This window comes from Notamacropus eugenii, chromosome 3 (assembly GCF_028372415.1).
Source record: "Notamacropus eugenii isolate mMacEug1 chromosome 3, mMacEug1.pri_v2, whole genome shotgun sequence".
NCBI lineage: Eukaryota > Metazoa > Chordata > Mammalia > Diprotodontia > Macropodidae > Notamacropus > Notamacropus eugenii.
The window spans coordinates 385,727,354-385,740,094 of NC_092874.1; the positions used below are offsets into that span (position 1 = coordinate 385,727,354).

Consider the following 12,741-nt stretch of genomic DNA (forward strand, 5'->3'; position numbering starts at 1 on the left):
CCAGATCTGAAGTCAGGAGACTTCTCTTCATAAGTTCAAATCTGGACTCAGATAGTACTAGTCTGTGTGACCCTGGACAAGCCATTTAACCCTGTTTGCCTCAGTTTCCTCATCTATAAAAATGAGCTAGAGAAGGAAATGGCAAACTACTCTAGTATCTTCACCAAGAAAATTCCAAATGTAATCATGAAGAGTAAGGACTGAACAATAAAAAAAGTAAGGCTTTTAAACTTATTTAATAATGATAATGATAGCTACCATTTACATAGCACCTGTGCTAAGCACATTACAAATATTCTCTCATATTATTTCAGCCCTAGGAGGTAAGGGATAATATTATCCCCTTTTTTACAGATGAGGAAATTGAGGCAAAGAGAAGTTGTTAGTTGTCTAAGGTCATAAAGCTACAAGTGTCAGGTCCTATTGGAATTCAGGTCTTCCTGACTCCAGGCCCAGCAGTCTATCCATCACGCCATCTATGGGCACACGACTTTATTCTCTTCCGTCCTTGGGAGGTGGGCAGGACAGGCCGTATTGTTATTTCTGTTTGGCAGGTGAGGCCAGGGAGGGGAATAACTGCAGAGCAGGCCTAGAAGCCAGGTCTCCTGACCACCAGTCTGCCTCTACCGTTATTACCAAAACCGAAGCAAAGCCCCCAACCTTGCTACTCCGTCTGTCCTGTGGGACCTCCCAGGCCGGCTCCGGCGCTGGCTGGGTGACTGAGGCCCGGGAGGCTGCTGGCAGCGGGGGGCAGTCTCAGGGTCTCAGACAATGCCGGACCCGCGGCGTGGACGTGAAATGTTTACGCTGCTTTGTACTCAGCTCCTCGGAAAGACGCCGCGAGGGGAGCAGGCAGCAGTCGTGGTCCTCGGAATCTCTGTTTCCCCAGACCCGAGCTCGGTCTCAGCAGCGCCGGCCCACGGGCACGGGGGGGTTTGCAAAATCACTCACCAACTCCGGGGGGCCGGGGCTGAGTTTGGGGGAGGAGGGCGAGCTGGGGAAGGGGAAGCGGGTCTTGGGGGGAGAGGGCGCGTCCCCCAAGCGGGAGGGGGCGTGTCTCTGGGGCAGCCGGACCAATAGAGGCTGAGGGGGCGCGGCGGGCGGGCGGGGAGCTCCGGCTCTCGCCGCGGCGGTGGCAGCGCTTGCGAACAAAGAGCAGGCGGTGGGGAGGCGAGGAGCGGAGAGGGGCGCCGGGAGTGCGGCGCTGCACGTCGGGGGCGCTCAGGCGGCTGGCTCGTTGGCAGACCCGGCGATGCGGGAAGCGGGCGGAACGCCGGCCGGGCAGCGGGGGACCCTGGCCCCCTAACCCTCCCTGCATCAGGAGGCGGATGGCAGCCGGGGCCCCGCGCGGCTGAGCCACGAGCCAAGGCCAGGGAGCCCGGGGAGGCGGAGGAAGAGGAGGGAGGGAGGGAGAGGCGGCCGAGAGCCAGGCAGCTCCCCCACTTTTTTCCCAATCTTCCCGCCCCCCGCCTCGCCGGCCACCCCCACCCCTCGGAATCCCCCGCGGACAGCCGGGCCCATGGCCGGGGTCAGCTACTCCGCGCCCTGGTGGGTGAATCTCTTGCACCGGTTGCCCCATTTCAACCTGCAGTGGGAGACGACGAGCAGCCAGTTCCGGCCCGAGGACACGGAATACCAGCAGGTGAGTGTCCCCTCCCCACCCCCACGGGTGTCCGTGTTCGTGCGGGGGTGGATGGGCAGCCTCCCCGGGGCTCCTCCGCTCCGCCTCCGGTGGCACCCACGGTGGGGTGGGGAGGCTAGAACGGACGGGGGGCTGCGGAGGAACTCTTCCATTTTAGCTACTTTGGGGTAGGGAGGGATATTGCAATCGGTTCCTCTTACCCAGAGCGGGGCCTTTTCAAGGAATACGGTTATTGGGCTTGGTGGGGAAGGGGCTGTAGAATCTGGTTGGGAAACACAGGATAGAAAAATTCCCCTGGTCCAATATTAGGGATCATAGTTTAACGTAGAGCTTGAGAGCAGTTTGGCAAGATGAAAATATGCCTCATTTCATCTCATTTCTCTCTCCATACCTCTCATCTCTTTCTCCATAGTCCACCTCCCTCCCACCCAACCTCACCTCCCCACCACGAGAGAGGTCCCCTTCCGGAGGGCTTGAAAAGGAACTCTGCCAGCTGCTTCAGGGATCTCCTCTGAGCCTCCCCCCAGCATCCTCCCCCCAGCATCCTCCCCCCACCCCCGCCCCGGATTTAGACTCCAGCAGGTGGATTACCCTTCCCCACCCCCCAACCCAAGGTACCAGGACTCTTGGACAGGGTCCCCTTCTTGTGGTTGTGGGACTTGTGCTTTCTGCCTGGGACTGTGATGAGGACAACCTCTAATCAGTGTAAACAAAGTGTTCTGGCTGGAGAAGAGAGAGATAGAAGGTAACAGTTAAAACTGTGTGAGAACCTGGTCTCAGCAGAAGAGCCTCTGTCTGTTGGCCTGATTTTAACACTGACCAGCTGTCTCCTTGAAATCACTGTAGGGTTCCTGGGGCCCTGTCTCTTCTCAGGGCTGGGAAGGAACTGCAGTGATTTGTGCTGGCTTATTGAGCTGTGTTCCTTCCTTGGTTGATCACCATTTTTTCCTTCTTGGGCATTCTGTATAGAAGATGCAGAAGTGGCTTGCATAGACAAACCATGGGGCCTGGTGTTGGTTCTAGACTGATGGTGAATTCCACCTTTATCTCTGTGGACAGAACAAAGTTATCCTAAAGTCTCTCAGATGCTAGTTTCTTTGCTTACCCTTTGGACCTGAGGTTTGGCTGGTCTTGCACCCAGGACAAACCTTGAGTTTATCATTGACCCAATCCCAGGAGCTCAAGTGACTTTTCCTTTGCAAAGCCAACTTTTTCCCCCCTTGCAAGTGAAGTGGCCAGTGGGGATTGGGAGGTTGGGATTTCTTTCTTGAAGACAGTTGTGTTCACATTTGTTCACGGTATCCAATTCCAGTAGCTCTGCAGTGTCTGATTACCTGGGAGGTTAAGGCCACTCTGGATTTTATCGAGTATTTCTTGTAGGGTCATCTCACTGGGGAGTCACCATCTCCTCTGGATCTTGTGTTGGTTAGTTGGTTGGTTAGTTAGTATGGTAGGTAGCCTGGCACATAATAGATGTTTAATGAATGTTGAGAGATTGATTGTGCCTTTCCTTATGGGGATTGTTGATCAGTTTCATGGACTTGTTTTTGGGGGGAGGTCTTTAAAATCAGCTGGACATCTTTCTTGGCCTTAGCAGCATACACACCAGTCAATTGCTGTCCTGTCTTCCCTGGCTAGAGTTCAGGGATCTATGGTGGAGTGACTGACAGGCATCCATCCAGGAGGTGGGCTTGCCTTGTGTGCTCACAACAGCCATACTACTTGTGGGCTGTGTGTGGTTTGTGGTTAGTCAGGAAAGTTGGCAGTAATGCTGATAAACTTAGGGCCCAGCCAGCCTCCCTTGTTTCAGGGAGCTGCTTGTATGGCCTCTCATAGGAATCCCTGTTTTCCGTTGTTCTGGTCTCTTGACTAGATTTGAGAAACATTACCATTCCCTTACCTCATTCTCCATTCTCTTTGCAAGTGCTGACATATTCTTTCTTGCCTTTTCCCTTCTAAAAAAAATTACTTTGCTTTTATAGATAGCTTTTGGTTTTATATCATCACTTCTGAATATATTTCTCCTACTCACTCTCTCCATAAGTCAGTTCATCAAAACCAATAAGCACATTAACTTTTTGATGGTGTATACAATATTCCCCACCCATATGCACCCACTTCTGCCAAGAAGAGAGGTAGATACATTTTTTTTTCCAATTTCTTTTTCTGGGTCCTGCTACTTCTTTTAAATGCATGGGATTGTAGAGTTCGATCTGGAAGAGAGAAAACTGTGCTAATGAGTGAGCAGCACAGTCAGAATTTGAACCGAGGTCCTGTGGCTCCCAAGTCCTGTGCTCTTTATATAGTATCATGTTGCCTCAGAGTTAACCACTGAATAATTTTAAATATTAAAATGTCAATGGAGAACTGAGCCTGGAGTCAGAAAGACCTGAGTTCAAATGTGGGCTCAGACATTTACTAGCTATGTGACCCTGGGCAAATCACTTAACCTCTCTGCCTCAGTTTCTTCAACTGTAGTACCTACCTTCTAGGGTTGTTTTGAGGATTAACTGAGGTAATATTTGTAAAACACTTAGCACAGTGCCTGCCATATAGTAGGTGCTTAATAAAGACTTGTTTCCTTCCTTTCCCTCCTCTTTTCTCCTTTTTCCTCTTCCTCTGCTCTAAATCACAGCCTCATAGAATCACAGAATGTTAGAATTGGAAAGGCCCCAGGAGATCTTAAGTCTAATCCCCTCATTAAACAAGAGGGGTAAACTGAGGCCTTGAAATTCCTAGACAGAGGCTCTCCCTTGGTGAGACCTTAGGGTTTGAACACATGTTAATTTCTTTCTTATTTTAATATTGGCAACTTTAAGGCTCTTGGCTCTGCTTTGTGTGAATTAAGGGTGGGTGGGGGTGGTTTCCTACTTAGAAGGGGTAAGGGGCTGGTGCTGAGAGAAATGAATAAGTGAAATGATTGGAGGGAAACTGGGCTATCTTGGGGATTCCTTCACTTGACACTGGAGCAGTCAGCTGAACTCTAGTAAAACAGTCATAAACAAAAGAAGGAAGAAGATTATTTAGGTTTAGTAATGCTAACATGGCAAGGGAAATGGTTCCCTGACTTCTGGGGAGTTGAAGGTTTGACTTAGTTTGTCCAATCTTGGGAATCCATGTATATTCTGAAAAAATGGTCATCTGAGGCTTGGGATGCAGCTGGAGGCCAGGGAGGCAGGATTTCATACAGAGGAACTTGCCTGAACTGAGAAGAAGGCTGTATTGGTACATGTCAGGCCTGTGGCAAATGTGAACAAAGAATCTTCATTGTGGTACCCACTCACCTCAAAAGAGGGCATTACAAGGAATGGCCTTCACTGCTTGGCTGGGGTATTTGAGACTCTCTTAGGGAGGGAGTTGCATCATTTGTTGTGTGTGGTTTATGGGTGCTTTCCTTCTAAGGAGGCCAGATTAGTATCTCCTCTGCCTGGAGACAGCTGTATGGGGTTGTGTGCCCACTTGGTCTACTGGGAGCAGCTGCTTTTGTCTGAAGTGTCCAGGAGAGAACACTACTCATGATGGTAGCTGAGTTCCAGGGTCAGAGGTCCTGAGAGGTGGTTGTTAGAGTGGTGGTAGGTGGGTGGGTGGGATGAAAGCTCTGAATATATGGCTTGGGCCTTTGGCATTAGTCCCTCCTTGGCTGTCTCTGTGTGTGTATGTATGTAGGTATGTATGTGTGCATGCAGGCATGGATACATGTGTGTCCAGCTCTCTTCACCTGCTTATTTCAGTCAATACCTCCTCTAAGGACCAATGTTCTTTGAAGTTGAGTCAACTTCAGGGGAATAGGGGTTGTTATCTATACTTAGGCATCTCCTGAAACATCACTGCTCCCCTCTTCTACACAATCCTGCATTGGTCTTTGGTCCAGACTCAGTCTTTTTTGCAGTAGGTTATGGGTACAGGCTCTGGGAGAGGAGGGCAGTTGGGAGCTATGCCCAAGCCTCAGTGACCAGGCTAGATGATGAAGTCAAGGAGGGTGTCTGGGGTAGATACACTGTTGATGGATGACAGGCTCTAGCCCCTCCTTACCTCTGGGAATACCAGTGTGGGCAGTTACAGGGAAGCACTTCCTGGTCCTGGATGCATTCTCTCCCAGAAGAGAGGGAGTTGTGTCTGGAGATGGGAACTGACTTCATCTGAGTCATACTGCAGTGTTCAGCTAAGAGTTCTTATTGTTTGGGGAGAGATAAGCCTGAGTGAGGGGGGGAGGGAATGGGGAAGTCAGTCGGTGGAGGAAGCTTATCCTTTCTATTTTTTCATCTCTGGAAGGCTTTCTGCCTCCCTTTTTTCTAGGGGTGGGGCCAGGCTGAGCAGTCTGTGGAGGCAATGGGACTGTGAAGGCTTTCACTCCACTCACCTCACTCACTGCTCACTGAACAGATTCCTCTTTGTGCCATCTTCCATCTTAGCTTAGAGACCTAGGGGAGGCAGGGAAAAAAAGTTTTGAATTTGGAGTGCTCAGCTTGAAATCATAGGATCTTAGTTTGAATCTGAACTCTGTGACTTACTATCTGTGTGACCTTGGTCAAGTCATAGACCTCTGTGGGCTTTAGTGTCTTCAGCTGTTAAAAAAAAAAAAGCTAAGGTACTTGAACTATATTATCCCCTAAAGGTACTTTTATAATTCTGTGACCTTATATGAACATTTTAGTGTAAATTGGTTGTATTTCTTTTCTTAGAACCAATCTCACAATTTGGTGGGAAGGAATAAAGTCTCTTATTTCATTTTACAGTTAAAGGAATTTTAGTCATGAACAAGCAGGTGGAGGAGATATTTTTCTTTTTCTTTAGGGCCAATCTGTACTGAAATTAGATTCCTCTACCAAGTTAGGCAGGCGCCCTTTCTTGTTTACTGGCATAAAGAGGATTCTCCCGAGTCTGCTGTTGCATTTGCAGATGGTGGAGCATCAGGAGTGGGACTTTGTTCTCTGTTACTCTGTAGAATACACAGGTCCTCATTGGGTACCTCTAGGATATGCTCAAGACCATCTATTGTCAGTGACTGGTGTTGGGATTTTGTGATTTCATACCGAGTCCCAGATTTCCCTAAAAGATATGAAGGCCTTTTTTATCCCCAACCCCTAGAAAAATACCTGTCACATAGTAAATGTGCATTCCTTGATTGAGACCTGAGGCTATGATTCAAGGCTTTGAGTCTCAGGTCCTCTTGTCATGTCTTGAATCAGTGTCTCTCCTTGGAGAAGCAATGCTCTGGGAAGTGTGGATATGAGGAAGGGTGATAGAGGTGGTGCCTTCTTGGTTCTTAGGCCCTGTTTCTCTTAAATTTCCTGTGGCCCTAGTCCAGGTATGGGGAATCTATGGCCTTGAGTCCACATGTGGCTCTCTAGATCTTCAAGTGTGGCTTTCTGATTGAATCCAAATTATGGGGATTTATTCTGTGAGGTTTGGATTCAGTCAAAGGACTGTACTTGAGGAACTAGAGAGCTACATATGGCCTTGAGGCTGCAAGTTCCCCACCCCTGCTGTGGTCACTTTCCCCCACTTAAAAATACCTCCTACCATGGTCTGTGTATAACCTAAATACCTAACTGGCTAAAGCTTTTATCCCATAGAATCTGACCAAATATATCTACATCATTGAATGTTAGAGCTATCAGGGACTTGAGAGATCATCTCATCTAACAGTTTCATTTTATAGATGGGGTAACAGACCCAAAAAAGATTTGCCCAGATTTATACAGCTGGCAAGTGGTAGAACCAGGGCCAAGACCCAGATCTTTGATTCCTAAGCCCTCACTCTGTCTCTGACTCTGTCTCTGTCTCGCATTTATTGATGCATTTTGTTTTTTACAACAGATTTTCAAATATAGTCCATCACTTTTGCTCCCAATAACTACAAACCATTTTTTTGGGGGCAGAATATTCAAGTCTACACCCATAATTCCCTACCCCTCTACTAAAAGGAAAGAAATGAATTTCATTATCTGTTCTGCGGTACTAAGACTGGTCATTGAGATTAATCACAATTTATTTGCCTTTTAGTATTTTACTTTCCAGTCCTGCATACCTCTCCTGGGGTATTCTTTGACAATGTGTTTCTTTGTATCTCTTTTTAGGCAGTTGGATACTTAATAAATGCTTTTAGAGAATACTGAGTATCTTTCCTCAATCTTTATAGTGCTTATTTTCTATGTCTTACATTTTGATCTTGCCTGCCCCATTCTCTAATTTCAAAATGTGTAAATCTTGTCTTCTTTTTCTCTAACTAGATTGTAAACTCCTTAAAGGCAGGGACAGAGGCTGTGTATATTGCAGTGCCTAGCTTAGGGCACAACGTAGGACTCAGTATGTCCTTCTCTAACTTGAAGCCTTGAACAACTGCTCTTCTATTTTTCCTAGTTAGTCAGCCTGAACTTTTCTGTTAAGATCCTAAAGTCCTCTCATGGCTGTAACTCTGCCTTGTAACCTAGTGGTGTAAACCACTTTTCTAAGAGACATAGGAATCAGGGTCTCCTTAGTCTTAGCTGATGCTGCTGACATACTTCACTAAGGTTCCTTGTCCAGCCTTACTGTATCTAGGACTGTATCTTCCACATTTTTCAAACTGTTGTTCATCCTTTGTCCTCAAGAGGACCGATGACAACAGTAGGGGGTTGTCTTGACTTGCAAGTGAAATTGATGTTACGTGGAGCAGCGTTGTGCAAAGTCATCAGCCTCAGTTTCTCCTCCGGAATCATTGGAGTCCACTGACAAAGCCATAGGTCAGAATGATTGACAATGCAATGGGAGACCTTGGCTTTTTTTTTTTAACCTTCTAAATTACCAACCAGGCTCTCCTGTCCAAAGATTGTCTTGGTCTAGGAAAATCAAATCTATTATTTAGAAACAGTTTTCAGGGATGTCTTCTCTGTAATTATATTTTGGGGTTTGTTATCAGAGAACAACAAGTGAAGATTTTGCTCTGGGGGTCCCTTCGCTATGGCCTGAACATGCCATGCTTATTCTTGCCTTTTTGCCCTGACCCAGGATGTTTTACTTTCCTTTCAACTCTTGCCACTTTCATGTCCTCTTCTGCCTTTTCAAATCATACTCATTCTTCAACACCCTGGTCAAGTTCCACCTTCGCCATGAAGCCTTTTCTGCTAACTCTAGCCTTTATTAATCTCCTTCCATGCTTGGGATTACTTTTTGGGGGGCAACAATATAAGTTAGTAGGTAACTGTATTAAAAAATACTGGAAATATCCAGTGATGTAAATCTTTGTTTCTTCATCTCTGAAATGGGGATAATACTTTGTGAGGATCAAATGATAAACTGGAAGAGGAAAGCCTCCTATAAAATTGGGAAGTGTTATACAAATGTAGGAGATTATTGTTGCTTGCAGATGCAGTGTTTGCTCATTTTTTGTTTGTTTTTTTGTTTTTCTTTGTATCCCCAGGACAACATAGCACAGTACTTGACACATAGTATTTCATTGTTTAGTCATTTTTCGGTCATATCTAACTCTTCATGACCCCATTTGGGATTTTCTTGGCAGATACTGCCATTTCCTTCTCCAGCTCATTTTGAAGATGAGGGAACTGAGGCAAACAGGGATAAAATACTCGCTCAGGGTCACCCAGCCAGTAAGTGTCTGAGGCTGGATTTGAACTTAGGAAAAAGAATCTTCCTGACTCCAGGTCTGGTGCTCTTTCCACTGAGCCACCTCATAGGCATGTACTAAGTGCTAAATAAATATTTGTTGATCTATTAATCATGTTCTCCCTAATTCACAGAATGTAAATTCCTTGAAGGCAGTATCTTTGCTTTATATTCCCCTTGTTTCAAACATGAACCAGGGTTAGAAGGGCTTCACTGATGTTTAGTTCATCTCCTTTATTTTATAGATGAAAAATAAAGTGATTTGCCCAAGGTCCTACATCTAGTAAATGATTGAGCTCAGGCTCAGGGTTGTCTGAGCTAGAGGCAGTGTTGCATAATGGTTCTAGATTTGCAGCCTGAAAGACCAGGTTTCAGCTCCTTCCTCTTAATAGGAATTACTTCATCTCTCTGAGTTTCCGTTTTCTCAGCTGCAAAATGAGGATCATACTTCGAGGGTGACTGTCAGCTTCAAATGAGGAAATGTACACAAAGTTCTTTGCAGACTTTAAAGTTCTCTATAAAAGCCAATTATTTGGATTCAAAGTCTAATGTTCTTACCCTGGGGCTAAACACCAAGAAATTGTCCAGTGTATATGGGATATGGATGGGCATCCAGGCTCTGATTTGGTCTTCCCGGTGATATGTCCTTTAGGCCTGTAGTTGTGGGGATAGGGCTACAGAGCTGCTCATCCTTCCAAAGCCACGTGTCTTTGTGTTGTTTCTACCATACTGGCTCTCATCAAGTCCTATAGGCTTGGCTCCTTTCTCCTGCATATTGGAAGCATGTGTGCCTGTGCACGTCCTGGATGACGTCTTCTTGTTCCACTCCCAGCTGGCTCAGAGTCACGGTATAGTTTTGGCTTTAAAGGGCTTGAGTTGTGTGCTTTGTTTCCTAGCAGGCCTGGTTCTGTTTCTAGGCTGCCTTTCGTCTTCTCAAAGCAATGATCTGTTCTTTGGGATGGGAATGGGGGTGGGGTGGGTGGATGGATGGAGAGAGTCTCTGCGTAAGCAGCAGAAACTGAGAGTTATGGGAATACTATCTAATGGCCAACATCTGAGGGCCTACTTTGTAGATGGTGATGATGTCATCTTGTGTATGGCACTCAAATCTGTTCAGCGTGTGTTCTCCTAGTATCTCAAATTTTATCCTCTCAATTATTCTGTGAAACGAATGGAGAAGGGAGTGGTATCCCCAGTTTACTGGTGTGAACACTGAAGAGAAGAAAGGTTGAACACCTTATTTTAATCGCATAACTTTTTAATGACAGAGCTGAGACTAAAACAGGTCTTCTGATTTTTTTCCCCTCCAGTCTTCTCATAAAGGGAGCAGGTAAAGGGAATCAATGTTGGTTTCTCCCTTCTGCCTATTGTGTTTTAATAGGTCTCAACATCTGTATACTTTTGGTGGCCATTGGACTTATCCCAGACAGAGTTCATGGAGATTTACACGTTTTACCCTGATTCAGGGTAAAACTGTTTAAGAGATGGTTTTGACTTGGAGACCTCTGTCATGGGCAGGGGAGGAAGGTGAGAACAGCTTTGTGTAGGAGTGGTATAAAAAGGGAGGTTAGCTCCTGTGGGGAGCTCTGTGCATTTCCTCCTTGTTGTCAGGTGTGTCCAACTCTTCATGACCCTGTGGACCATCTCACACCAGTACTAGCCCGTGGGATTTTCTTGGCAAAGATAGTGAAGTGGAATAAGGCAAACAGAGACACTAATAAGTGTCTGAGGTCAAATTTGAACCCAGGCTTTCTGACTCCAGGCTGGGTGCTCTATCCATTGAGTCACCTAACTACCTTGTTGGTTTTTTCAGAGCCTTGTTAATTCTTGCTTTGGGAATTGAAGAGTCAAAAAGGAGAATTACAGATTCATCAGACTACATTGTTAGGGTTGTAAAGTGAGAAGTCTTATACTTTGTGTTCAATAAACATGAGGTTGAAAGTTGTTTTTATTTTTTCTTTTACTTTGTATCTCCCCTAGTGCTTAGGACATTGTTGCACACAATGCTTAATAAATGAATCTCAAATGCATGAAGAGGACCATAAAGTTCAGAGAAGAAGGGCCACTGATTTGGGAGAGGAAGACCTAGGGTTGAATGCCGCTTTATTATGTATATTTCTTATATGACCATGGGTAACCCATGGTTTTTCCATTTGTAAGATGAGGGTATTGGATTAAATTATCTTTATAGTCCTTTGCAGTTCTAAATCCCATGAGGACTGGGTTGAATGAATGAAAGGTATTTGAGGAGTGCCATACTTAGACTGGAGCAGAGGCTAGAGCTCTGGACCTGGAGGCGGGAGGGCCTGAGTTCAAATCCAGCCCCAGATACTTACTAGCTCTGTAGCACTGGTCAAGTCACTCAACCCTCTTTGCCTTAGTTTCCTCATCTGAAAAATGAGCTGGAGAAGGAAATGGCAAACCTCTCTTGTACCTTTGCCAAGAAAATCCTAAAAAGGGGTCAGAGAGTGGGACACGACTGAAAACAACTAAACAACAATAAATATTTCAACCTCTGCTTGTCATCTTGTGGTGAACTGCTTGCTAATGAGTTAAACAAGAGAAAGGATGAGGGACAGGCTAGATATAGACTTTTAAATGTCTATTTTCCAAGACCATTCAGTCTCCTAGATAGACAGTTCCAGGGATTTGTCATGGTGGTTTAATACCAGAATGAGAGAAAACCAGAGCAAAAAATGTCAAGTATCTAATCAACCCCTCAACTTCCCCCTGGATCTTGTTGTTTCCAAACTAAACCCCTTCATTCCCCTGGAGCCAGTCACCTGTATCCCAGCTGTTAGTGGGAGAAGCATGGAGTCCAAATTGGAGAATAGTATGTGTGATCTGAGCCCTCTGTAGGGAAGGGTAAGTCACTCTGTATGGACATCTTCTTCTCTGTCTCTTTACACTTGATGGAGGTCAAGTTTTTGTTGATATGAATGAACCAGCCTTGAAGGGGGAGGAGGATAATGGTTGTGGAAGGTAAATACTCAGGCTCAAGTTGTGGGGTTTGGGGGTTTGTTTTTAAGAATTAGCTGGCCAAGTCAATTCTGTTCTCTCCTTCACTCCCCCCATTCCCCCCGGTCATCTGGAAGTGCTCCTAAAGCCCAGAGCCCAGGGCAGTTGCCTTGGTTTATAGTTCCCTAGGGATGTCTCTGTGTGTTTTAACAATCTAGGCAGATGTCAGAATGAAGTAAAGTAAACCCTTTTCCCTCACCTGCTATAGGATTTGATGCTCAACTTTGAGGGCAGTTATGGCCCTGCTTGTGACAGGTGTTGGGGAAAAGCAGACGCACTCACAAATACATCAGGAAGTTCCTCCATGTGAACCCATGATAGGACTTTGAGAAAAGGGATTACTCTAAAGTTTGGAAGCTGGGTCATTTCCATTCCTGCTATCATCACATAATATTCTTTTGCCTTTTAAGACAGAAGGTAGGACCTGACAGCCTTTGTTTTAACTGTCACAGCTACTCTGTATAGGAGGAAATCAA

At 45.9% G+C, this 12,741-nt stretch overlaps 1 protein-coding gene across 1 annotated transcript in view; it reads left to right on the forward strand.

Annotated features, from left to right (window-relative positions):
- The first annotated feature begins 1,140 nt into the window (after nucleotides 1–1,140).
- Nucleotides 1,141–12,741, forward strand: part of TTYH3 (tweety family member 3) — a 184,931-nt gene continuing 173,330 nt past the window's right edge. Inside the window, exon 1 of the mRNA XM_072597702.1 lies at nucleotides 1,141–1,642. Coding sequence (XP_072453803.1) covers nucleotides 1,520–1,642 — 123 coding nt within the window. The 5' untranslated portion in view covers nucleotides 1,141–1,519. The remainder of the gene's footprint in view (nucleotides 1,643–12,741) is intronic.